The sequence below is a fragment of the Mya arenaria genome, chromosome 5 (assembly GCF_026914265.1).
Source record: "Mya arenaria isolate MELC-2E11 chromosome 5, ASM2691426v1".
NCBI classification, from domain to species: domain Eukaryota; kingdom Metazoa; phylum Mollusca; class Bivalvia; order Myida; family Myidae; genus Mya; species Mya arenaria.
The window spans coordinates 11,258,623-11,286,146 of NC_069126.1; the positions used below are offsets into that span (position 1 = coordinate 11,258,623).

Sequence of the window (27,524 nt, forward strand, 5' to 3'; positions counted from 1 at the left end):
AAGAATTTCATTTCTTTATTTACAACATCATAGCAAATAGATACACACCTTAAACGCATAAGTCTGAAAGACTGTGGCAACATATTTTATCACGTGACACAACTTAAAACGTGTTTATAATGCCCGTAACTCCCAATATAAAGACAATGCCGCCATTTTATGCTATGTATCTTAGTTTAAAAATTATATATTTTGCAATGATTCTGAAGAAAGCTATTATAGCTTATACTTAGTCACTCTAGTTGGCACGATGTTGCGCGAGAGTATGGTCTTGTGTTGTGGGGGAAACCGGAGTACCCGGCGAAAACCCACTTGTCTGGCTTGGTGACCACTAACCAAACTCACATAAGCCCAGGCCGGGTATCGAACCCGGGTCGCCTTAGTGAGAAGCGAGTGCGCTAACCACTGCGCTAACCGGACAAACGGTTATGTATTTTGCATAACCTCAAGACTTTCTGGTACATAACTTTTTTATGCAACAAATATTCGTTTTGTTAACACACACGCATGCACGCACGCACTAAGACATACATAAAGCAAACTAAATAAATAAATAACATTCTCAACAACGTTATGCTAAAAGTGTTTGCTTATAAGTCATGTGTTAGGATTTCAGTCCGAATAAATAACATTTCTTTCAATGGTCTGTTTTTTTCTCTCATTTGTAATTACACTGCGCGAACTATTTGGATTATCCATTCCTTTGCTTGAAGCTCCATGTGCTTTTACATAGCATATCTGAAACAAACAAACAAATTAAAATTGAAAATGAATTGTTTATAATAACAAGAGGTGTCGTAGGACAGTATGCTCGACTATACGCCACTTTGTCCATGAAATGAATACAATTTTGAATTAATACAGTGTGTGTATACCACGTGATAAATAACGTAATATATGCTACGTCGGACGGCAATATTTTGCTTAAAATGAAGAATTAAATCAAAGATAACTTTTACTACACCATTTTAAATGAAACAAAGGGCAGTCTATGCCGTTTAAAGAGCCCCGCCTTCGTTTTATTAATGGAGTTTGATAAGGTGATTAGTTTCATCAAACACTTCGACAAACCTGTTTCCAAACTTATGAAATGGTTTGTCGAAGTGTTTTAAGAAACTAAAATCTCAATCGAAGATGGTAAAGACCGAAGGCGTGGCTTCGTAAGAGGCGTAGACTGCGCTTTGTTTCATTTAAAATGGTGAAGAAATAAGTTATCTCTATTTAAAGTCTTCATTCGAAGCAAAATGTTGCCTTCCGACGTAGCATTTATGACGCAATTTATCACGTGGTATACACACAGTGTAATATGTGCCTGTTAAAGGCAATAAAAAATCAAATAAAAAAGAGCGCTGCAATGCAACGTCAGTTTCAATTATTGACAGAAGAATATCAGTGTTCGTTGATTGGCTCACTTTAAACTTTTTTCCTATTTGTGGTGACAGTGACTCTTATCTTGACCATAAGGACCACAAATGAAATCACATGGAAGTCCTCCATAAACTCGTACATACAAAGTTTGGTCACAATATGTCAACCCTAACTAAAGTACCAAACGGTTATCTATTTTTATTAACGTGACCTTGAACTTGACCATAGGGGCCCCCAAGTTCGATCGCAATATGCCAACCCTAGCTAACGTTTTTCATTACCTACCGTCTTTTATTTTAATTTTAATAAACTCTTCATATATACCAAGTTTGGTCACAATATGCCATTCCTAACAAAAGTTGACCGAAAATATTAACCAAAAACAATACACCCTGAAAGTTTAACCTTAGTTCCCAAGTCAATCAGGGGCCAGAATTTGTAATAATGGTGAACTAGAGCTGTGTAACCTAATTGCAGGATAGTCGTCAATAATCGTGTCAAGTATCAAATCAAATGAATGAAGGGTATATAAGTTATTAGTAAATACCCCAACTTGCCCTAAAACTTGAACCTGATACAATGTGCCCTACATCTTAAATCTAGGTTCCTTAGCCAATCAGGGGCCATAACTTGTATTAAGAATGATATGGAGGAGTTATGTTTCCTCATTGTGAGATGGATGTGAACACCTGTGTGAAGTATTAAATGAATTGGATGAAGGGTATTGGAATTTAGTTACGCAGACGTCGGGTCGAGTAGTATTGCCCCCGTAAATTCGAATAGTCGAGGTAAACCCTTTTTCCTAGGTTATTTTGCTTACGATACATGTATACCTACTGGAAAAATCATGGTTGAACGATATATTGATTATTTTAATAAAGAATCGACTAGCGTAATCTATATGTGTTTTTCTAATACAAAGAAAGATGACAATTTTCTTACGATTTTGAACTGCTCGATCCCTCGCCTGAAACAGAAAAAACAACATGCAATAGATTTGTGATAATGGTGGTTTCATCACACAAAAAGGCGATGTATTAGAGAAATACGTGAAACATTAAAATTATCTATCTAGTTTATTACGTTCTTGCCTAGAATGAAACCCACAGAATAGCATGTGACTGCTTAAAGGACACCTCTCAGTTTATGATACTACGGTCGAACCCTGTTGGCTCGAACTCGCTTGGCTCGAATTCCTCTTTGGCTCGAACTTTATGTAAATAACCGATTACTTTAAACTGAGGGTAAGCATTCCCGCTTGGCTCGAGTTTTTTCGAGGATAGAGGTATTTGCGCCGGTCACTGGGAATTCGAGCCAGCGAGGTTCGACTGTATGACACAAAGGTATTGAACATGATATTATTTCAAAAGAAAAAAAAAACATCAACAACTGAAAATACAAATAAAGTATCTTACAAAGTCCACGTTTGACGGCACAGACCAAGATTATGATGATGATAAGAAAACACCCTGCGGTAACAAATACGGAGATGATGATGGCGTTGCGATATTCTTCTGTACTAACAGTGTCCGCCTTGTTTTTGGATGCATCTTTATCTGTAAATGCATATACAATATAATCAGTCATGCGCGTAGCTGGCATTATGCGAGTACGCGGCTGAATCTACATGATTCTAACAAATAAATAAATGAAAATAAATCAGCCAAAGTAACAGTATGCGTACTTGACTACATGATCCTAAAACTGTCCACCTTCTAGTTTAAATTAAGCACATCAAAACGCCCAGAATGCACCAGACTGCATCATGGTTTTCAAAATTTCCGATGGGGTATGCCCCCGAATCCCTAATGCCCCAAATACAATTATGAATCCACATGAATAGAGGGCTACCTACGCCCCTGTCAGTAAGGTCTAGTTATTGGATATGCACCACTCATGCCATTGGTACGTTTCTAGTTGAAACTATCCATGATAATTCTTGACAAAAAAACCCGAATACGTATAGGACAGTAGAAACTATTACATTGTATACACAATGTAATGTCAAAGTGCAGAGGAGTTTGTACCAAATAGCATATATGTCGAATACATGTAAAGAAAACGCGGGATATCGATTAAAGCATTTTAAATAATACATAGTATTGAGTAACTGATTTTAGTTGTACTTTGAAGTCAGTAAAAAGGAGTCGCTGGTTACGTAATTGCATCATACTGTGTTTTACAACGACGTTAAAACGTAACAACAACAATTGCGAGACAAAACCACCGCAGCAAAACACGGACCATTTCCTCGGTATACCCCCGGACCTGGGGGGGGGGGGGGGGGGTAACGGTTGATTGGTGCATAAGGGAGGCTAAGGCTCTGACAATTTGTCGAGTACCAATATACGTTGTAGAAACTTTAAACACAAGTAAATTTACCTCTGAAGAACCAGTTGCCGTTTGTTGCCTCCGCACGGGAGATAATTTCTAGTCCTCGGCTGTTGACGGACTTAATAGCAAACTCGTAATTTGTACCATCTGTCAGTAAATAGTTCGGCATCGTGTAAGTGTAGACGGAAGGTTCTGTACCTATAATTATAATATAGGTATATTATTGGTTTAGAATTGTGAAAACATCATGATGTTGATCAAGCATAAGGTGATTTTATTCTCGCTGTTACCAAAATGTCAGAAAGGTAAAAGTATTGGGATCTTAAACAGAAAGTAGACAGTAGAAATAGGAGTCCTGGATTATTAAATAGATATTGTTGAACACAATGAAACCATAGACCCATTGTTCAAAAGATTGAAATAGTTAACAACATTGTAAACAGCGTTGTTGTAAGCTTTTTAAGGCGAAAATGTGAAATGATGTGCTCTGATATTTGAAGAAAACATGTACAGATGTAACAGTTGTGTCAATTTTTGTAAGAAACACCGCAGTTCACACTCTATTAATGCAACTTTAGAAGGAGTAAAGATCTGAAAGTTAACGATGACTTTAGCATCGTTGCTAACATTGCCTTTTAAAGCTGCACTCTCACAGATATACCGTTTTTACAACTTTTTTTTTATTTTTTGTCTTGGAAAGAACAAATTTTGGCGTAAATATCTGCCGACCAATGATAAAAGATTGCTGACAAAAGATCAGATAGCAGATGTTCATATTTATGTTCGAAAATTAATGTTTTATGGCTTAAACCGTTACTAACGGTGTAAGAAAAATGCATAAAACATCATTTTTTTTAACTTAAATATATAAATCTGCGATCTATTTTTTTGTCAGCAGTCTTATATAAAATTGGCTCGTTCCAAGACAAAAAATAAAAAGTTGTCAAAACTTCCAATCTGTGAGAGTGCAGCTTTAAATACCATTAATGGTATGGAAAGTGCCAACACAATGTCACACTACCGAGAAACATCAACTTGTAGTGTATCAATTTACCATCCATAAAGCTGGCTATAGGCTGATCGATCTGTACCCAAACATTTGTTGACATTCCCCTGTACATTATGTAGAAATGTCTGAAGGTCGGAGGCTCGGTTTGCGCCACAGTGAACGTCACAACAGCATGACCGTTAGCGTTCTCTGATACCGATATTACGGGGTTGAATGTCTGCTCTGAAATATTGCAATGTAAAGTTGACGAGTTTTGTTCTACAGTGAAACTGGTAAGAATTTACACAAGTTCATATTCTATTGTACCCTGTTTTGGAACTTTTCCTTTTGTCGTTTATACATTCCCACCTATATCAGAACGGTAATAAGAAGGTGGAGCTTAGCCGTTTAGTTACTAGCATGCATTTAAATAACATCGCTATTCTCTATACGCTATACCGTGCGCTAATCATCGAACGTTTTCTATGACAACATGGTACAAACTCGAACCGAAGCGCTCGTTTATATTTTCCATTTCTTGGATTGTAGGTGCAGTGACTATTACATATACGTGTGTACTTTGATAGTCATCAAAGATAACATGTTTGGAATTGAGTTTTATACTAATTTGAGATCTAGCCATGGCAAGCATATTTTCAACAATGATAGATATACTGTGTACTTGAAATTATTGTTTTTTATATGGTATGGCAACAAAATAATCGAGTTACGTTGATGTTTATTATTCTATTTGTGCATTTCTGAGTTTGGACGTCGGGCTTGTTTAAGGCGTTGGGTAAAATAGCTCCTCAGCAATGAGCTTCTTAAGAGCTCAACAAATAAAATTATTGAACAATTGTAAAACTGCGTGATTCCCGATTTATCATTAACCTAGATTAACTATCGCTATTAATACACATTAAAAAGTCGTATTGGAGAGATGCCAATGTTTGATTATGATCAGCTACTCCAACTTACCGGTAATGTCGACTCTGATGGTTTGATTGATTGCCTCATTTATGTCCTCATCTTGTGCCCAGGCGAAACAAGCATACATCCCGGAACTGTTTACCGAAACTGTACTGATGTTAAGCTGGTTGTAATTTCCTTCAAAGGGAACAAAACCACATTCAAGAAACAATACAAATAATAGACAAAGAAAGTAACCAGGCAGTAACGCTGTTTAGAGGTCTCTGGTGCAAGAAGCCATAAAGCAAGGTTTAGGGATTTCTCGTAAAAAAGGGCCATACAACGCGTTCTAAAGATCTCTTGTACAGGGGGTCATAATGAACTATTATTCATTTGTTACTGGTACAAGGGGCATAATGAACTGTGTTTCTGGTACAAGGGGTCATAATGAACTGTCCATTTGTTTCTGGTACAAGGGGTCATAATGAACTGTCCATTTGTTTCTGGTACAAGGGGTTATATTGAACTGTCAATTTGTTTCTGGTACAAGGGGTCATAATGAACTGTACATGTGTTTCTGGTACAAGAGTTTTAATGAACTGTCCGTTTGTTTCTGATACAAGGGATCATAATGAACTGTGTTTCTGGTACAAGGGGTCATAATGAACTGTGTTTCTGGTACAAGGGGTCATAATGAACTGTCCATGTGTTTTTGGTACAAGGGGTCATAATGAACTGTCCATGTGTTTCTGGTACAAGGTGTCATAATGAAATGTACATGTGTTTCTGGTACAAGGGGTCATAATAACTGTCCATGTGTTTCTGGTACAAGGTGTCATAATGAACTGTACGTGTGTTTCTAGTACAAGGTGTCATAATGAACTGTCCATGTGTTTCTAGTACAAGGTGTCATAATGAACTGTCCATGTGTTTCTGGTACAAGGGGTTATAATGAACTGTCCATGTGTTTCTGGTACAACGGGTCATAATAAACTGTGTTTCTGGTACAAGGGGTTTTAATGAACTGTCCATGTGTTTCTGGTACAAGGGGTTATAATGAACTGTCCATGTGTTTCTGGTACAATGGGTCATAATGAACTGTGTTTCTGGTACAAGGGGTCATAATGAACTGTGTTTCTGGTACAAGGGGTTTTAATGAACTAACCATGTGTTTTTGGTACAAGGGGTCATAATGAACTGTCCATGTGTTTCTGGTACAAGGTGTCATAATGAAATGTACATGTGTTTCTGGTACAAGGGGTCATAATAACTGTCCATGTGTTTCTGGTACAAGGTGTCATAATGAACTGTACGTGTGTTTCTAGTACAAGGTGTCATAATGAACTGTCCATGTGTTTCTAGTACAAGGTGTCATAATGAACTGTCCATGTGTTTCTGGTACAAGGGGTTATAATGAACTGTCCATGTGTTTCTGGTACAACGGGTCATAATAAACTGTGTTTCTGGTACAAGGGGTTTTAATGAACTGTCCATGTGTTTCTGGTACAAGGGGTTATAATGAACTGTCCATGTGTTTCTGGTACAATGGGTCATAATGAACTGTGTTTCTGGTACAAGGGGTCATAATGAACTGTGTTTCTGGTACAAGGGGTTTTAATGAACTAACCATGTGTTTCTGGTACAAGGGGTTTTAAGGAACTGTCCATGTGTTTCTGGTACAAGGGGTTTTAATGAACTGTCCATGTGTTTCTGGTACAAGGGGTGTTAATGTACTGTCCAGTTGTTTCTGGTACAAGGGGTTATAATGAACTGTGTTTCTGGTACAAGGGGTTTTAATGAACTGTCCATGTGTTTCTGGTACAAGGGGTTTTAATGAACTGTCCATGTGTTTCTGGTACAATGAGTCATAATGAACTGTGTTTCTGGTACAACGGGTCATAATGAACTGTGTTTCTGGTACAAGGGGTTTTAATGAACTGTCCATGTGTTTCTGGTACAAGGGGTTTTAATGAACTGTCCATGTGTTTCTGGTACAAGGGTTTTTAATGAACTGTCCCTGTGTTTCTGGTACAAGGGGTTTTAATGTACTGTCCATTTGTTTCTGGTACAAGGGGTTATAATGAACTGTGTTTCTGGTACAAGGGGTTTTAATGAACTGTCCATGTGTTTCTGGTACAATGGGTCATAATGAACTGTGTTTCTGGTACAAGGGGTTATAATGAACTGTCCATGTGTTTCTGGTACAATGGGTCATAATGAACTGTGTTTCTGGTACAAGGGGTTTTAATGAACTGTCCATGTGTTTCTGGTACAATGGGTCATAATGAACTGTGTTTCTGGTACAAGGGGTTATAATGAACTGTACATGTGTTTCTGGTACAATGGGTCATAATGAACTGTGTTTCTGGTATTAGGGGTTTTAATGAACTGTCCATGTGTTTCTGGTACAATGGGTCATAATGAACTGTGTTTCTGGTACAAGGGGTCATAATGTACTGTACATGTGTTTCTGGTACAATGGGTCATAATGAACTGTGTTTCTGGTACAAGGGGTTATAATGAACTGTCCATGTGTTTCTGGTACAATGGGTCATAATGAACTGTGTTTCTGGTACAAGGGGTTTTAATGAACTGTCCAAGCGGGCATATTGACCTGTCCATGCATTTCTGGTACAAGGGACCATAGAACCCTGTCGAGGGGTTTCTTTAAAAGGGGACATATTCTTTACAAGGGGGCATATTACGCTGTCTACGGGTTTCTAGTACATGGTGCCATATTACACTTCCTTTATGTTTCTGGTACAATAGGTCATGTATCACAGTCTAGAGGCTTCTGGTACAAGTGAACTGACCAGGGATTACTGGTGCAAGTAGCCACAAAACACTGTCTGGACGTTTTTGGTACAAGCGGCCTTATCAGACTGTTTTGAAGATTTTGGTAAAATATATCACGCTTACAACATGGTCCAGGACTGGTCACGCAGTGACCCCATATATTTCCAAATTGCGTCACCAAATTCATATCGTACCAAATTGACGTCTATTTTCCGATTCCGATGAATGGATGAAACATTTAAACATGTAAACAGGTTTTCAGCGTGATATATACGTTGCGAGTTTATTAGGTGACCCGATATGGGATATACGGAACGTAGGAAATCATATACGCTCTTACCCGAACATGTTTCATTTGCCCCATATATCCAATATCGGGTCACATACGTAAACTCGTAACATGTAATACTAAATGTTCGAATAGGGTTTCATTTGCCCCGTATATCCCATATCGGGTCACCTACTAACCCCGTAAATTATAGTTTATCTCATTCATTGGGCCGTGTAACACTGCCCAGGGAGGTTCTGTTATAAGGGGCCATATTGCACTTTCCGGAGGTTTATGTTACGATGGGCCATATTTCACTGTCCAGTGGTTTCTTATGCAAGGGTCCATATAACACTGTCTACAGACTTATTGTACTTTGAATACTGTCTTTTTTTGCACAATTAATCCTATTATGCTGTGTTTCTGATTCAAGGGACCGTATAACACTGTCTACTGACTTTTGGTAGATTACAAGCGGCCATAGCATACTTCTTAGAAACTGACCTTGTACAATATCGGTAACATTCTCGTAAACTGCTCCAGCCTTGACCATTCTCCATTGGAGGTTGGACCCGGGATGGCTGTCCACGGCACACTGCACAGTGGCGGGCTGGCCGACAGCGAAATAAAACTGGTTTTCCGTCGGTGCCAGAAACATGGGTGGGTCTGTAAGGGGTATACATTGATTGAAGACATTTGGAAGTGTGAAAAGGAAGAGATAGAAACATGAAAAATCGGCAGTTTAAAATCATAATGAATCGTCTTAAAATTACGGTCAAGCCATTGAGCTAAATTATCGATTCCTGAAATTGAGAGTTAATAAAACTTAAGTAGTATAAAAGAATAACATGTTGCATTGAAATAGTAAATAGCGAACTTCACTATGACTTTACATGGAAACAAACCATGCTACTATGTTTTTGTTATTTTTAAAGGTATTTTTTCTTTGAAAGCTTGAGGTTTTTCAGCTTATTATCAGTAAATTTATACTGTTTTACTTACATATTTAATTACATTTTTAATACAACAGCAACGTAACAATAATCGTGCCAAGCATTATGTGTTCAACTGTTGGAGATATAATTCTAAAAACGATCGGTTTTTTTATGTAAAGTAACGAATGTGCTGTATTCAAGTTATATATAGGTGTTTGAGATTTTTTAGGACTCAGATGTCTTAAATCATATGGCTGTGTACTTTAGTATTATAAGACACGGGGATGTCGAAGTGAAATATACGTTACAGAGTTAGTAGTGACTCGATATGGGATATACGGGGCAAAGGAAACTATATCGGTAGAGAGCAAAGCTCGATTCCGAATATGGTTTTCTGCGTCCCGTATATATATCCTATATCGGGTCATCTACTAACCCCGTAACGTATATATCACGTCGACAACCTGTTTTCATTTATCCATTGATCGATTTATTGGAAATGCTTCATTTATTGATCGGAATGGAAAATAGACGCCATTTTGGTACGATATAAAGATTAGTGACCAAAATGGTGTCACCTCATGACCAGTCCTGGACCAATAGCGGTGCGCCATTCATGTTGGAGTATGATGTATTCATACATTTGAAACTTACATTGTACTTCCAACGTGACGTTATCACAGGGTGTTTGCATGAAAGGTGTATGCACCTGACGGGCGCAGCAGAATATCATCGTTCCGTTCATGGCGCGGGTTACGTTAACGTCAATCTCCTGGGTGACCTTCATGGCGCTGTAGTTGCCTGGATATTCTTCTACGGGGTACGTCGAGTTCTGAAGTTAATTATCTTCGAATTTTAGAATTAATTCATGTATTTTGAGTATTTTGATAATCTTGTTCTGTAAATTATGTATGTTCTTAAGATAGACAGGTATTCCAAAGTTTGAAAGTGATAGCTTTGATAGTTTGCATGTAAGTGACCCATACACACAACTTAAAAAAAATCTGACTAGCTAAAAATTACAAAATCCAAAAATACTAAAATACCCCAACCCTCCCCTTAACCATCCAAATGTGTGACTCAAAAACCCGTTTGATATATTGGACTGTATTATCCATTTTTTGTCTGTGAAAAAAAAAATGAAATCAATCCAACGAAAATTGAAGAAGCTATGTCCAAATCTCAAAATCAACCAAAATCTATCAAAATTCGACAATCAGGTGACGACAGAAGCTTGTCATTTTTTTTCAAAAATCAGACGAGCTATTAAATAAGAAGGATTCACCTAGCAAAAGACCAGGGCAGTGCATAAAAATAACCTTTGTATACATTTATTAATTTCTCTGAACTCTAAAATGAATTTTGAATTCAAATAAATATATTTGATAAAATAGTTTTTTATTGTAGACAGTAATCAAGGTTGCTTTTCAATTATTAAAGATGACTATTTACCAATATAAATTCTTTCATGTAGTACACCCGGTCTCGGTACCACCGGAAGTCACTGGTGGGTTTCGCCTCATCCACTGCGCATGTCAGTGTAACAGTTCCGGTACCGTTCCTGCCAATTTTGACAGGAGGAGGGTCGTCAATGGACACATACGTAGGTGGAACTAAAACAAATTTGATAAAAATCGTTTTTTCAAGTCTGAAAAAGTGACAAAAATGTCGGATATACCACAGATGGCAGTTTTGATAAGAGATGATGATGTTTTTACATAATTTTATAAATCTGTGTAACATGAGTTGAATAATTAATATATTATCATTTTCAATAACATATATGTGAATGGGAGTCCCTCTAGTGCACTCAGCATTTAACAACATAAGAACAAATATGTCGCTCCAGCAACTTCAGCAAGTTTTTGAAATCACAACCCATTCAACTTTGAATCCTATAAAGATGGAAAGAAGCCCATTGTCTGAAGTGCTATGCTTCGATTCACTCTTATGTGTTAAAATCGAAAAAAAAACACAGACTGAACAACATGTAACACTGACTAGTCACTTACAAATTGGTGTTATCTACCCTAAATGATACCATGTTGAACACGATTTTCAGGTTGCTAAAACAATTACAGTCGAACCCCGTTGTTTCGAACTCCGTTGTCTCGAACTCCAAGGGAGCGGCGAACACACATCGAGCCTCGGACAATTTAAGCCAAGCGCGAATGTTTACCTTCAGTATAAAAGAAATCGGTATTTTATATCTAGTTCGAGCCAACGAGGTATTCGAGCCAAGCGAGTTCGAGTCAACGAGGCTCGACTGTAGCTGTTACCAGTTTTAAACTTACACAAGGCTTCAACGAGCGTCGACTGGTTGTGTGACTGACCCTGGTACTGGGCCTCGCACGTCAGATTTTTCCTGGCCCCCTTTTCAAGGTCGTATATGTACAGTACAGATACACAGACGAACTGCTCTTGGTAGTTGTCCAGGATTTCCTTTAAATAAAAGATGAACAGGTAATAAAGAGTTTGTCCAGTATGGTACGGGTTCCCTTACATATTTTATGGTGGCATTTCATTATCGTTAGATAACTTGATGGCGTTCGCGATGTTTTGTGTTAATAAAGCAGTCTTCGCGATAGTTATCTAGCTATCTAGTATTTTTTTGCGACACTTTTTTGGAAAGATGAATATCATAAGACTTAAAACAGGCCTGAAACTTCCTCCTGGAAGTAGAACTGTCCGTAGTATTTCAAAATGTAAACAAACAAGAGTTTTCTGAAAGAACTGCGTTAGTTTGAAATACAGCTCGATCTGATACTGAGATTTACAATACAAAGTAGTGATGCAATGTTTTTTTTTTTGTTTCGATCATACCTTTTAATTATTAGCACAATATTTATATATTATACATGATAATGAAAATAACAAAATAAAAGAATATACAAACAAATGAAAAGAAAATGTTTTTGCCCTCAAATTCATTTTCAGCGGCCATCAAACTATTAACCGCACATAATATAACAACACCATTTGAGTGTTGATTTATAAAATAAGATCATGCACTATTTAAAAAATCAGCATTGTCAGTTTCGTTTGCGTGGTGTGAAAAGCAAAAAGTCCAAAGAACACTCCCCAAATGAAGATACATTGATATTTTAGGTGTGTGTGTAGGGGGGGGGGGGGGGGGGGGGGGGGGAAGAGTTAGATCAGGCACCTTGTTTTATATTGCAATGTGGCCGTGCCTTTCGAATATGAACTGAAAGTCGACGATGCTAGCAATCAACACAAAAATGGTGGTGTGTAAGCTTATTTATACTCGCACTCGGGCCTTACACATTCGGCGAGTGCTCCGATAAGATTGTAAGTCATTTTAGGTTTTTGGAGCATAGTGCACAGACAGAATGTAACCATGGTTAGAGCTACCCTGGTTCTTTAACGGGCATCATTGTATAGCACTGTCACACGGAACCCCCATTAAACGTCCCACCCGTAAGACGATAGGTATTTTAGTGATGCGGCGGGGAATCACACCTGCGACCCCTGGATTGACAGTCAAGTGTGTTACCACTAGACCACGGATCCGCTACTTACAAAACAATAAAATATTGACACTAATAAATTATTGAACAGTACCTGCTGACAGCTCGTCCCATTAATAGAGATATTATATCCGGACTGGTTGATGTCAGTGTCTCCCCATACCCAGCGCAGAGTGGACCCGGGGTAACTTTGGGTAACGCAGTTAAAAATACCCGGTTTCCCGACCACCGGGTTGTTGTTTCCTAATGATCGCACAAGAGGAGGGACTGCAACATGAAAATAGGATTGCAATATAAGGAGCCCGATATCAATCAACAGAACGTTTGATTTGAATACAGGTGGATGCAAAATAGTATTTGGAAAGTTAATGCATGTAACTATGTTAGACTCATTTGACTTGGAAAGTTAATGCTCATTTGACTTGGAAAGTTAATGCATATAACTATGTTAGACTCATTTGACTGGAAAGATAATGCATGTAACTATGTTAGACTCATTTGACTTGGAAAGTTAATGCATGTAACTATGTTAGACTCATTTGACTTGGAAAGTTCATGCATATAACTATGTTAGACTCATTTGACTTGGAAAGTTCATGCATATAACTATGTTAGACTCATTTGACTTGGAAAGTTAATGCATATAACTATGTTAGACTCATTTGACTTGGAAAGTTAATGCATATAACTATGTTAGACTCATTTGACTTGGAAAGTTAATGCATATAACTATGTTAGACTCATTTGACTTGGAAAGTTAATGCATATAACTATGTTAGACTCATTTGACTTGGAAAGTTAATGCATATAACTATGTTAGACTCATTTGACTTGGAAAGTTAATGCATATAACTATGTTAGACTCATTTGACTTGGAAAGTTAATGCATATATCTATGTTAGACTCATTTGACTTGGAAAGTTAATGCATATATCTATGTTAGACTCATTAGACTTGGTTAGACTCATTTGACTCGGAAAGTTAATGTATATAACTATGTTAGACTCATTTGACTCGGAAAGTTAATGCATATAACTATGTTAGACTCATTTGACTCGGAAAGTTAATGCATATAACTATGTTAGACTCATTTGACTGGAAAGTTAATGCATATAACTATGTTAGACTTATTTGACTTGGAAAGTTAATGCATATAACTATGTTAGACTCATTTGACTTGGAAAGTTAATGCATATAACTATGTTAGAACTCATTTGACTGGAAAGTTAATGCATGTAACTATGTTAGAACTCATTTGACTTGGAAAGTTAATGCATGTAACTATGTTAGACTCATTTGACTTGGAAAGTTAATGCATGTAACTATGTTAGACTCATTTGACTTGGAAAGTTAATGCATGTAACTATGTTAGACTCATTTGACTTGGAAAGTTAATGCATGTAACTATGTTAGACTCATTTGACTCGGAAAGTTAATGCATGTAACTATGTTAGACTCATTTGACTCGGAAAGTTAATGCGTATAACTATGTTAGACTCATTTGACTCGGAAAGTTAATGCATATAACTATTTTAGACTCATTTGACTGGAAAGTTAATGCATGTAACTATGTTAGACTCATTTGACTCGGAAAGTTAATGCATGTCACTATGTTAGACTCATTTGACTCGGAAAGTTAATGCATGTAACTATGTTAGACTCATTTGACTCGGAAAGTTAATGCATATAACTATGTTAGACTCATTTGACTCGGAAAGTTAATGCATGTAACTATGTTAGACTCATTTGACTCGGAAAGTTAATGCATGTAACTATGTTAGACTCATTTGACTCGGAAAGTTAATGCATGTAACTATGTTAGACTCATTTGACTCGGAAAGTTAATGCATGTAACTATGTTAGACTCATTTGACTCGGAAAGTTAATGCATGTAACTATGTTAGACTCATTTGACTCGGAAAGTTAATGCATGTAACTATGTTAGACTCATTTGACTCGGAAAGTTAATGCATGTAACTATGTTAGACTCATTTGACTCGGAAAGTTAATGCATGTTACTATGTTAGACTCATTTGACTCGGAAAGTTAATGCATGTAACTATGTTAGACTCATTTGCTCGGAAAGTTAATGCATGTAACTATGTTAGACTCATTTGCTCGGAAAGTTAATGTCTATAACTATGTTAGACTCATTTGACTTGGAAAGTTAATGTCTATAACTATGTTAGACTCATTTGACTCGGAAAGTTAATGTCTATAACTATGTTAGACTCATTTGACTCGGAAAGTTAATGTCTATAACTATGTTAGACTCATTTGACTCGGAAAGTTAATGTCTATAACTATGTTAGACTCATTTGACTCGGAAAGTTAATGCATGTAACTATGTTAGACTCATTTGACTCAGAAAGTTAATGCATGTAACTATGTTAGACTCATTTGACTGGAAAGTTAATGCATGTAACTATGTTAGACTCATTTGACTTGGAAAGTTAATGCATGTAACTATGTTAGACTCATTTGACTTGGAAAGTTAATGCATGTAACTATGTTAGACTCATTTGACTTGGAAAGTTAATGCATATAACTATGTTAGACTCATTTGACTTGGAAAGTTAATGCATATAACTATGTTAGACTCATTTGACTTGGAAAGTTAATGCATATAACTATGTTAGACTCATTTGACTTGGAAAGTTAATGCATATAACTATGTTAGACTCATTTGACTTGGAAAGTTAATGCATATAACTATGTTAGACTCATTTGACTTGGAAAGTTAATGCATATAACTATGTTAGACTCATTTGACTTGGAAAGTTAATGCATATAACTATGTTAGACTCATTAGACTTGGTTAGACTCATTTGACTTGGAAAGTAAATGCATATAACTATGTTAGACTCATTTGACTTGGAAAGTTAATGTATATAACTATGTTAGACTCATTTGACTCGGAAAGTTAATGCATATAACTATGTTAGACTCATTTGACTGGAAAGTTAATGCATATAACTATGTTAGACTCATTTGACTCGGAAAGTTAATGCATATAACTATGTTAGACTCATTTGACTCGGAAAGTTAATGCATATAACTATGTTAGACTCATTTGACTTGGAAAGTTAATGCATATAACTATGTTAGACTCATTTGACTTGGAAAGTTAATGCAACTATGTTAGACTCATTTGACTCGGAAAGTTAATGTCTATAACTATGTTAGACTCATTTGACTCGGAAAGTTAATGTCTATAACTATTTTAGACTCATTTGACTCGGAAAGTTAATGCATGTTACTATGTTAGACTCATTTGACTCGGAAAGTTAATGCATGTAACTATGTTAGACTCATTTGACTCGGAAAGTTAATGCATGTAACTATGTTAGACTCATTTGACTCGGAAAGTTAATGCATGTAACTATGTTAGACTCATTTGACTCGGAAAGTTAATGCATGTAACTATGTTAGACTCATTTGACTCGGAAAGTTAATGCATGTAACTCTGTTAGACTCATTTGACTCGGAAAGTTAATGCATATTACTATGTTAGACTCATTTGACTCGGAAAGTTAATGCATATAACTATGTTAGACTCATTTGACTGGAAAGTTAATGCATGTTACTATGTTAGACTCATTTGACTCGGAAAGTTAATGTCTATATCTATGTTAGACTCATTTGACTCGGAAAGTTAATGTCTATATCTATGTTAGACTCATTTGACTCGGAAAGTTAATGCATGTAACTATGTTAGACTCATTTGACTCGGAAAGTTAATGCATGTAACTATGTTAGACGCATTTGACTCGGAAAGTAAATGCATGTAACTATGTTAGACGCATTTGACTCGAAAAGTTAATGCATATAACTATGTTAGACTCATTTGACTGGGAAAGGTAATGCATATAACTATGTTAGACTCATTTGACTCGGAAAGTTAATGTCTATAACTATGTTAGACTCATTTGACTCGGAAAGTTAATGTCTATAACTATGTTAGACTCATTTGACTCGGAAAGTTAATGCATGTAACTATGTTAGACTCATTTGACTCGGAAAGTTAATGCATGTAACTATGTTAGACTCATTTGACTCGGAAAGTTAATGCATATAACTATGTTAGACTCATTTGACTCGGAAAGTAAATGCATATAACTATGTTAGACTCATTTGACTCGGAAAGTTAATGCATGTAACTATGTTAGACTCATTTGACTTGAATGATCAAAATAAAAAAGAGCAAAAAAACATATGATTTTTGTACAGATTAAACAAATGTTAGCTCTCACTATTTAAGATGCACTATTACTCCGAAATAAGATTTACCACATTTAATAATATTGTTTTAATATTCCAAAAAGGATGACTAAATGTCGAAAACAATGGTTCTTATGAAGGATACTGAGTTTAATTTGAAAGAAATGAGGTTAATGACGGTATTTCTACCATATGAGACGATAGTAGATCACAGTAAATCTTTTAGCATTCACCAATCATTAAATATTTTTACACTTTCTGCTAGTAAAAACACGGTTACAATCTTGTTATCAGTAATTAATATTTTACATAAATGCATTATTTAGTAAGTACTTAAAAGCTAATCCGTCAAAATTGATGTTTGATATACATGTGTATTTATTGATTTTGAATAAGAGTGTCACTTTTATACGGTACTACAAAAGTCATAACTAACCAGTATGCTTAGCTTTTAGTTAACTGCCAGCATTCTTTATTTGTACGTTAACGTTTTATGTTTAAGCAACTTACATTGAACTGTGATGTAGGCTGTATACGAGACTGTAACGTTAGCATCCGTGTAGTTGGCTACGCAGGTAATGCGGTTATATCCAACTATGCTTTTGATGTTATACGTTATAGATGTATTCACTGAAAAAGGTAAATGTACATAAATAATCTTGTGATATAAATACGTATAACTCGAATTGTTTTCGGTCAGTGGCGAAGCAACATAATGGCCTTGTAATCCTGGGCCTACAACTTTTTTTGAAAAACGACAAAATTTGAAAAACCCCAAAATGCAATAAAATCTAAAAGCTACTCAAACACGTTGAACAACTCAAAAGTTTGTTTTATTTTAACCAAAGCAAACTTGTGTTTATTTAAACTACGTGCAGGATGTATTGCTTGATTTCATTGTTATCATTTCAAATACAACTAAGTGTGTGTAATGTGAATATATAAGTCCCAAAACCCACATATAAGTATTGGGCCAACAATGTGTTAGGCCCTAGCTACGCCCCTGTCGGTTAAAGTTTTCATTAAGTTTAGAAAATGAAAAATAACCATTGTCTAGGTTACGACGCAATAAACGAGAAGAGACGGCGATTATGTTTTATTATAGACTAAAGAGTAAATTAACATAAAATACCTATAACTGTGTTTTCTTGTGTAAGGGAGACAGTCTTCGTGATCTCAGAGTTGTTTGTGACGTTATCTCCCTTGTCGTCCATGAGAGGAAACAGGAAGTAGACATCAGGAACCGGAAATCCCGCGTGCACGATGCACGTGGCGGTGTAGTTTTCCTTGTACATTGCTTTTTCGACTTTCTCAAAAGAGACTATGGCAGTGTACCCTTCAAAAGATTATAAAAAATGCTGATGATGGAGACAACTTGAATCTTTTATGAATAGCATACATTGGGCGATATTCTTTGAAATTGATGTCTGATATTTTCAATGCTTAATATGTAAAGAGCCGCCCCATGGGTCGAATGTTGTATAAGAGAGGGTGGAGGCTTATAACAAATAAATATCATTTTATTGAATTGAATTAAGCCGTATATATAAACAATTCTGAGTATAATCAGATTTGTCAGTGTACTTTTAATTAAAAAATCACTTAAAGGGACTAGACACCAAATTATAAAAAAATCGGCAAATACAGTATTTCCTCAAAACAAGTGTAGAATTGTCAATGCAAGCTAATAAGAGAGTCAATAAGCGCCAGAAATCGGCCCATAAAATGAGTTTATTTTCTATAATGTCTGAAATAAGATCGACAACTTTGAACTTACAATTAACAGTAAGATTAACCGTCGCTTCACTCCCGTTCACTTTACACGTATACTCTCCACTGTGTTTTGTATGCGCAGAAGAGATGTTCAAATTTCTGTCCCCAGTGAATTCTATTCCAAGCTCGTTTACTACGTCATCAGTTGTCAGGGGCGTGGCTAGAAGGGGTGGTCCCGCCCACTCGGGGAATGTGTAAACGCCGGGAATCGGACATTTGATTATAACAGTTTCCCCCTTTTCAGCAACCAGCTGGCTTTGAACCGCTTGTATCACTGAAACATAAAATGCAATTTTAATGATAATATATATTAAATTCGTTAAAAGTAAATGACATATATACTAAGCCGATTAAAGGAACAAGTTTCACTAAGGTATATATTATTAACCGTTCGTTTATACCTTCTAACTTAGATCTGTGTTCTAAAACCTTAACGATGCTGTCAGGGTTTCCTAAATTTGAAAAAGTATGAATTAATGCACGAGTCAATTGTAACCACGCCCCCCCCCAAGGTCCACGGTCATACCGGGGATAGCTGGGGAAATGGGCCGTGTTTTAACCTTCCAGGTAGCCCCGCAGTGGCAGGTGAGTGCGGTGGTTTTGACTTCGCGCCAGAATTAGCGGGGTTACACATTCTACGAAATGTACGCGGTAAGCGATACGCCTATGACGAAATGTACGCGGTAAGCGATACGCGTACGACGAAATGTACGCGGTAAGCGATACCCGTACGACGAAATGTACCCGGTAAGCGATACGCGTACGACGAAATGTACCCGGTAAGCGATACGCGTACGACGAAATGTACGCGGTAAGCGATACGCGTACGACGAAATGTACGCGGTAAGCGATACGCGTACGACGAAGTGTACGCGGTAAGCGATACGCGTACGACGAAATGTACCCGGTAAGCGATACGCGTACGACGAAATGTACCCGGTAAGCGATACGCGTACGAAGAAATGTACGCGGTAAGCGAACGCATGCGACTGACGTCATTTCCACGAAAATAAAAATGGCCGCCGTATACTTGGTTGACAAAGATTTAAACATTAAAATCTTAAAAGGGATTCAAATGGAACTATCGGTGCAATAATAGTGAAATTAGTTTTAACAATAATGACACCTTCCGTGTTTCAGTAACGGGTACTACCCGAAACCGTACTGGTTTTCATTCGGTAAAGGTCATAAAGCAGTGAGACAAGGAAATGTTTTGTTGAAACGTTTTGTTTTACGTTATTCGCTGAGAAATGTTAATTATTCCAGCGATATGGCTAGGGTCATTCAAGTCGAGATTCGTATGAAACTGCTCATAGGCTTGATCGACCCTAGCTGTGCTCACCTATTGAAATGATCAGCAAAATCAGCCGATGTAAAACAGGAATTGTTTGAAGAATTGAAAAATTGCAGGCTTATTCTGAAAACACGTACGAAAAAGTTTGCTATTTTTATTTCCAGGCACTCGTTATGCTTGCAGCTAATGCCATTTAAAACCATTTTGTTATATCTCAGTTTTAAGAAGTTCAGACGACATGCTAATCATATTACATATCCTTCGTTATTCCACCAAATAATGTTTTTAAATCAATTTGAAATCATTGACAAATGACAAAACATATGATTATACAGGATAATACATGGTTGACCATGGCTTTTGGTAGATAATTGCCTCATTGAAAATAATTACCCTCGGGCTAAAGCCCTCTGGCAATTATTCCTTCCACTGGGGCAATTATCACCCAAAAACCATGGTCAACCATGTTTTATTCTATAAGTAAAGGTCCACCTTCTTATTCAAGTTTGACAGTGTTTTCCCTGTTTTCGTCTACACATTACCTCCCATATCGGAACGGTTACAAATAGAATGGGCGTAACCGTGCTATAACTGCCATGTGGATACATTATAACGCTAATCACTTATAGCGCACACTATGCATTAGACAATGCCCTCGACAACACGGCCCAAAACTGTTACGTCACCCGAAAGCATCGTTATTGAAATAATACACTCGCCCTTTACATAGCTCGCGTGAATGTGAATAGCTTTGTAAATTAACAGCACGATAGTTATAGCACGGTAAAGGTCCACCTTCTTATTACCATTCCGCTTCACACCAGCATGGTACACATTTCTTTTTCGTTTTCCAAAGCGAGGACGGTGTATGTTTACAAAACACGAATTTTTTGTCTCTCGTATAACCGAGGAATAGGGATGAATACTTGATTATTTATTTACTTTTAATTCTTTATTTTACTCTCTGTGGGTAATAGAGAAAATAAAGAACGAATTCTAAATACGTCCTATAAACAATTATTCTCAGAAAGACTTCCACAACACAATTTATGAGTGGGTGTTTTTTAGTCTGGAGTTCGAAATAACAAATAAAGCGATTTTACGATAACATGCATTCAGCTTGTCGTATTCATCACATCTAGTGGATAATTGTCATTTAATTACGCTGTACAAAGTATGTTCGACAGGTAAAACACGAGAAGTGTGATGTTGAAAGCTCCAACGTCATGTTAAAAAAGAGGTGTGGGCATACGTAAGGTTGTCAAGAAAATACAACAATTGTTTGAGAAATTTAAAAGGTTATTTGTACATGCACATTATTTATTTGAGTATGACTCTTGAAAACGTTTAGTCTGTGCTTTGTTAAGCCCGTGTTGCACTTTTAATTGCTCCCTAAATAAGTAAATATATGATTTAATATTCATTTGCATTAATAAAACGTTTTAAGTTTCCCTCAGAGTGCGACTTTAAATTTGATATTAACTTTTTTTTATTTCGATATGATACGTAGGATGCATTTTAAATATCGACTATAATTCGTCTTTTAAAACATTTCTGTGTTAAAAGAAGTGACACTGGCAGTAGGAATGGTAGTGGCAGTTGTAACTGAAGTGCTGGTAGCTTTGGTAGTGGCAGTAGAAATGGTAGTGGCAGTTGTAATGGACGTGGTATTGGCTTTGGTAGTGGCAGTAGAAATGGTAGTGGCAGTTGTAACTGACGTGCTGGTAGCTTTGGTAGTGGCAGTAGGAATGATAGTGGCAGTTGTAATGGACGTGATAGTGGTTTTGGTAGTGGCAGTAGAAATGGTAGTGGCAGTTGTAATGGACGTGGTATTGGCTTTGGTAGTGGCAGTAGAAATGGTAGTGGCAGTTGTAACTGACGTGCTGGTAGCTTTGGTAGTGGCAGTAGGAATGATAGTGGCAGTTGTAATGGACGTGAAAGTGGTTTTGGTAGTGGCAGTAGAAATGGTAGTGGCAGATGTAATGGACGTGGTATTGGCTTAAGTAGTGGCAGTAGAAATGGTAGTGGCAGTTGTAACTGACGTGCTAGTAGCTTTGGTAGTGGCAGTAGGAATGATAGTGGCAGTTGTAATGGATGTGATAGTGGTTTTAAGTAGTGGCAGTAGAAATGGTAGTGGCAGTTGTAATGGACGTGGTATTGGCTTTGGTAGTGGCAGTAGAAATGGTAGTGGCAGTTGTAACTGACGTGCTGGTAGCTTTGGTAGTGGCAGTAGGAATGATAGTGGCAGTTATATTGGACGTGATAGTGGTTTTGGTAGTGGCAGTAGAAATGGTAGTGGCAGTTGTAATGGACGTGGTATTGGCTTTGGTAGTGGCAGTAGAAATGGTAGTGGCAGTTGTAACTGACGTGCTGGTAGCTTTGGTAGTGGCAGTAGGAATGATAGTGGCAGTTGTAATGGACGTGAAAGTGGTTTTGGTAGTGGCAGTAGAAATGGTAGTGGCAGATGTAATGGACGTGGTATTGGCTTAAGTAGTGGCAGTAGAAATGGTAGTGGCAGTTGTAACTGACGTGCTAGTAGCTTTGGTAGTGGCAGTAGGAATGATAGTGGCAGTTGTAATGGATGTGATAGTGGTTTTAAGTAGTGGCAGTAGAAATGGTAGTGGCAGTTGTAATGGACGTGGTATTGGCTTTGGTAGTGGCAGTAGAAATGGTAGTGGCTGTTGTAACTGACGTGCTGGTAGCTTTGGTAGTGGCAGTAGGAATGCTAGTGGCAGTTGTAATGGACGTGATAGTGGTTTTGGTAGTGGCAGTAGAAATGATAGTGGCAGTTGTAATGGACGTGGTATTGGCTTTGGTAGTGGCAGTAGGAATGATAGTGGCAGTTGTAATGGACGTGGTATTGGCTTTGGTAGTGGCAGTAGAAATGGTAGTGGCAGTTGTAATGGACGTGGTATTGGCTTTGGTAGTGGTAGTGGCAGAAGGAATGGAAGTGACAGTTGTTATGGACGTGGTAGTGGCTTTGGTAGTGGCAGTGGCAGTAGGAATGATAGTGGCAGTTGTAATGGACGTGGTATTGGCTTTGGTAGTGGCAGTGGCAGTAGGAATGATATTGGCCGTTTTAATGGACGTGGTATTGGCTTTGGTAGTGGCAGTAGGAATGATAGTGGCAGCTGTAATGGACGTGGTATTGGCTTTGGTAGTGGCAGTGGCAGTAGGAATGATAGTGGCAGCTGTAATGGACGTGGTAGTGGCTTTGGTAGTGGCAGTGACAGTAGGAATAATAGTGGCAGCTGTAATGGACGTGGTATTGGCTTTGGTAGTGGCAGTGGCAGTAGGAATGATAGTGGCAGCTGTAATGGACGTGGTAGTGGCTTTGGTAGTGGCAGTAGGAATGATAGTGGCAGTTGTAATGGACGTGGTATTGGCTTTGGTAGTGGCAGTGGCAGTAGGAATGGAAGTGACAGTTGTTATGGACGTGGTAGTGGCTTTGGTAGTGGCAGTGGCAGTAGGAATGATAGTGGCAGTTGTAATGGACGTGGTATTGGCTTTGGTAGTGGCAGTGGCAGTAGGAATGATAGTGGCAGTTGTAATGGACGTGGTATTGGCTTTGGTAGTGGCAGTGGCAGTAGGAATGATAGTGGCAGTTGTAATGGACGTGGTATTGGCTTTGGTAGTGGCAGTAGGAATGATAGTGACAGCTGTAATGGACGTGGTATTGGCTTTGGTAGTGGCAGTAGGAATGATAGTGGCAGCTGTAATGGACGTGGTAGTGGCTTTGGTAGTGGCAGTGACAGTAGGAATGATAGTGGCAGCTGTAATGGACGTGGTATTGGCTTTGGTAGTGGCAGTGGCAGTAGGAATGATAGTGGCAGCTGTAATGGACGTGGCATTGGCTTTGGTAGTGGCAGTGGCAGTAGGAATGATAGTGGCAGCTGTAATGGACGTGGTAGTGGCTTTGGTAGTGGCAGTAGGAATGATAGTGGCAGTTGTAATGGACGTGGTATTGGCTTTGGTAGTGATAGTAGGAATTATAGTGGCAGTTGTAATGGACGTGGTAGTTGCTTTGGTGGTGGCAGTAGGAATGATAGTGACAGTGGCAATGGACGTGGTAGTAGTTTTGGTAGTGGCAGTGGAATAGGTAGTGGCAGTGGCAATATGAATAGTAGTGGTAGTGGGAATGGACGTGGTAAGAGCGGTGATGTTGCAGTGGTATAGGTAGAAGTTACAGTGGAATTCATAGTGGTATATTTGGTAGTTGGTAGTGGCAGTTGTGCTGGCAGTAGGAGTTGAATTAGTACTGGTAAGGGCAGTGGTGTTGGAAGTGGCAGTGGTAGTAGTTGGTATGGTAGTATTTAGTGGCTTTAGAAGTTGTAATGGTAATGGTAGTGGTGTTGGCTGCGTTTGAAATGGTGGTAGTGGTTGTAGCTGAGGTAGTAGTGGTAGTGGTACCTAGTCGTAGTAGAAGTAGTACTTGTCGGAGTGGTGTCGGTGTTTGTGGCGGTGGTGGTGGTGGTTGAGGTGGTGGTCGTGGATGTATAGCACTACTACTAGTAGCAGTAGCAGTAACAGCAGCAGAATTTGTTTTAAATTTATAGTTGTTTATTAATTTTATTTCATTGTTTCATTTGTTTATTGTTCATGCTGATAATGCTGAAGATTAGGGCAAAAATCTAATGATTTAGTTAGGGTTACATCCTTTTTAAACACAGGAAGGGTAGGTAGGCATTTTAATCATTTATATATTTTTTTTTATAAGGTTTATATAAGAACGGTATTTTCATCATTGGAGGATGGTGTTAAAGTAATATTCTGTATAAAGTGTTAAATATTTAAAAACTACGTACTAAAACACTTAAAGATGCACTCTTATTCTTAAATAAGATGTATCAAAATTTTTGATACATCTTATTTAAGAATAAGAGTGCATCTTTCAAAAGTAATGCAACTGTTTTGATTTACCAACAGGTTATATAAATATCGAAAACAATGGTTTTCATGAAGGACACCGCGTTTAATTTGAAAGAAAGGTGAAAACATTGTATTTCTAGCTTTGTTATGAGATTATAGTTGATCACTGTAAATCTTTTTGGACCCACCAGTCATATATAATATATTATTAAATACACAGTAACACTATTGTTAACAGTAATTTATATTTTCCATATATGCATTATTAAGAAAGTAATTAAAACTTAATTATTTGATGTGAACTACTAGTGTCACAAAAAAAACGTCAGGGTCGGGTAACCTGAACTGTATTTTTCAGGCCTGGTTGATTATATTATCCCCGTAACAGTATTCTAAACAATGATACATAATTCTGTTCATCCTCTTTTATAGCCTGTTTATGAAGCTGTTACACTACTGCGTTTACATATTTATACCTTATATTAGTTAATTATAATTGCATAACGCTCCTGTAACACAAAATATTTGTTCAACTTTAAAACTTACCTTGTACATACACACGACATATTTAAGTGAATTATTATATGTGATTAGACAATGTACGTTAGTATAAGTCTTAATAAAATGTCTGTTCTGTTCTGTTCGTGTATAACGTTTCAAACATTAAGCACTATTTGTCTCTGTTTAAAGGCAAACACAAATCATGAAGAAGCACAGTTTAAATCATGATAATAACGCCGTGCAGTTAAATATGCGTTAACTATTTGATTTGTATCATTTGTTATTAAATCGACCATTATAATACTTAAAGATGCACTCTTACTCCCACATAACATCTTCCACGATTAATACTATTGTTTTATTATTCCATAAAGGATGAACAAATGTTGAAAACAATGGTTCTTATGAAGGATACCTATTTAAATTTAAAAGAACTGTGCATAAAACACAGTATTACTACCTTTTGAGATTATAGTAGAGCATAGTAAATCTTTTAGCATTCACCAATCATTTAATATGGTTTGCGTTTTCAACTACTAAATACACGGTTACAATCTTGTAATCAGTAATTAATATGCTCCATAAACGCATTATTTACTAAGTAGATAAAGGTTTATTACTCAAAATGTGTGTTTGTTATACATGTGTATGTATCGATTTTGAATAAGAGTGTCACTTTAAAATAAGGGAATGAAATTCGATCGTTAAAGGATCTGTTAGAATTCACAAAATAAAACATACCACAAAGTCCGAATACAATTCCGAAAACTGAATAAATCTCCATTTTCACTGTCCAAAAACTAATATTTAAATGAAGTTATTTGTTTACTGCATCTCTTTATATCACTACTGATATCTACGGAAGGTAGAATGAATCAGTCAAGTGTACAGTTAAATTGGAATGTTCATGAAGTCTTTACAGCGTAGTTAAAGCTATGAATAGCTGCTCCATTTCAACACATATAGTCGTCATTGCTGTGCATCGATAGTGTGATAATAACTATTCCTTTATGATTTATCAACATAAAACAACCTCGGTTGAGGAAGGTTTTCCACGATTTGTTTACAGTTTAGAAAGGTGAATTCATAAACCGCATTGCTTTGCGAAATATGCGATACCGCAATGTTAAGTCAACTGAGGCGGTTCAGGAATTTGAGGTAAATGGGCGCACCTGAAGCGTTAGCACCGTTCCTATTGAATAATCGCCAGTATAATCGCCAGTATTATCCTTAAATTGTGCAATACAGGGGCGGTGCCAGGATTTGAGGTTAACCTTAATTCATTTGGTATAAAGTGTTGGTAGGTTTTTTTAGGTACTCCCAAATAAAAAGGTTAACAATTTCTTGTCCGAAATGGTGCATTTTGGGCGTTTTTATGACTTATTTTTTCTTCTATTAAAATAAAATGGTAAACTTGGACGATTAAAGGGGGAGGGGTGCCCCCCCGTCCGCCCCTCTCCTGGATCCACTAGTACATTATTGTATAATTTATGCATTATTATTCTATCACATCGACTTGAAATATTCAATTGGACATTTTTGGGGGCTGGGTGGCAGGGTTCCCTTCTACCCATTGATCCGCTAGTGAAGACAGCAATGTTAGCGAAATATGAGTCATACCGATAAAGATAATAAATTATTGATAGTTGCAATCACTAGCGGATTCGGGGGGGTGGGCGCATCCGGCGCGCGCCACCTCTAAAATCGTGTAAGTTTACTGTTTATTGCAATATAGGAGAAGAAAAGTCATAAAATACGCCTAAAATGCACCATATCGGAC

The 27,524-nt window shown here is 37.3% G+C and overlaps 1 protein-coding gene across 1 annotated transcript; it reads right to left on the minus strand.

Moving 5' to 3' along the window:
* Window positions 1-26,845, minus strand: LOC128234424 (uncharacterized). Its single transcript, XM_052948661.1, has 15 exons — window positions 26,486-26,845; window positions 19,085-19,354; window positions 18,440-18,643; window positions 17,818-17,937; window positions 13,181-13,353; window positions 11,893-12,040; window positions 11,051-11,211; window positions 10,253-10,430; window positions 9,168-9,329; window positions 5,669-5,797; window positions 4,757-4,933; window positions 3,751-3,900; window positions 2,784-2,924; window positions 2,311-2,335; window positions 1-738 (listed from the first exon to the last, which is right to left on the minus strand). Exons 1-15 carry the CDS (start codon window positions 26,526-26,528, stop codon window positions 726-728), a joined length of 2,094 nt encoding a protein of 697 aa, XP_052804621.1. The 5' UTR covers window positions 26,529-26,845; the 3' UTR covers window positions 1-725.
* Between the last annotated feature and the right edge of the window lie 679 nt (window positions 26,846-27,524).

Coding starts and splice junctions, on each gene's coding strand:
- LOC128234424 (XM_052948661.1), bottom strand. CDS start 26,528: ATGGAGATTTATTCAGTTTTCGGAATTGTATTCGGACTTTGTG. Junction 17,938..18,439: donor ACAAGAAAACACAGTTATAG/GTATTTTATGTT, acceptor TACCTTTTTCAG/TGAATACATCTATAACGTAT. Junction 10,431..11,050: donor ACATGAAAGAATTTATATTG/GTAAATAGTCAT, acceptor AATTAACTTCAG/AACTCGACGTACCCCGTAGA.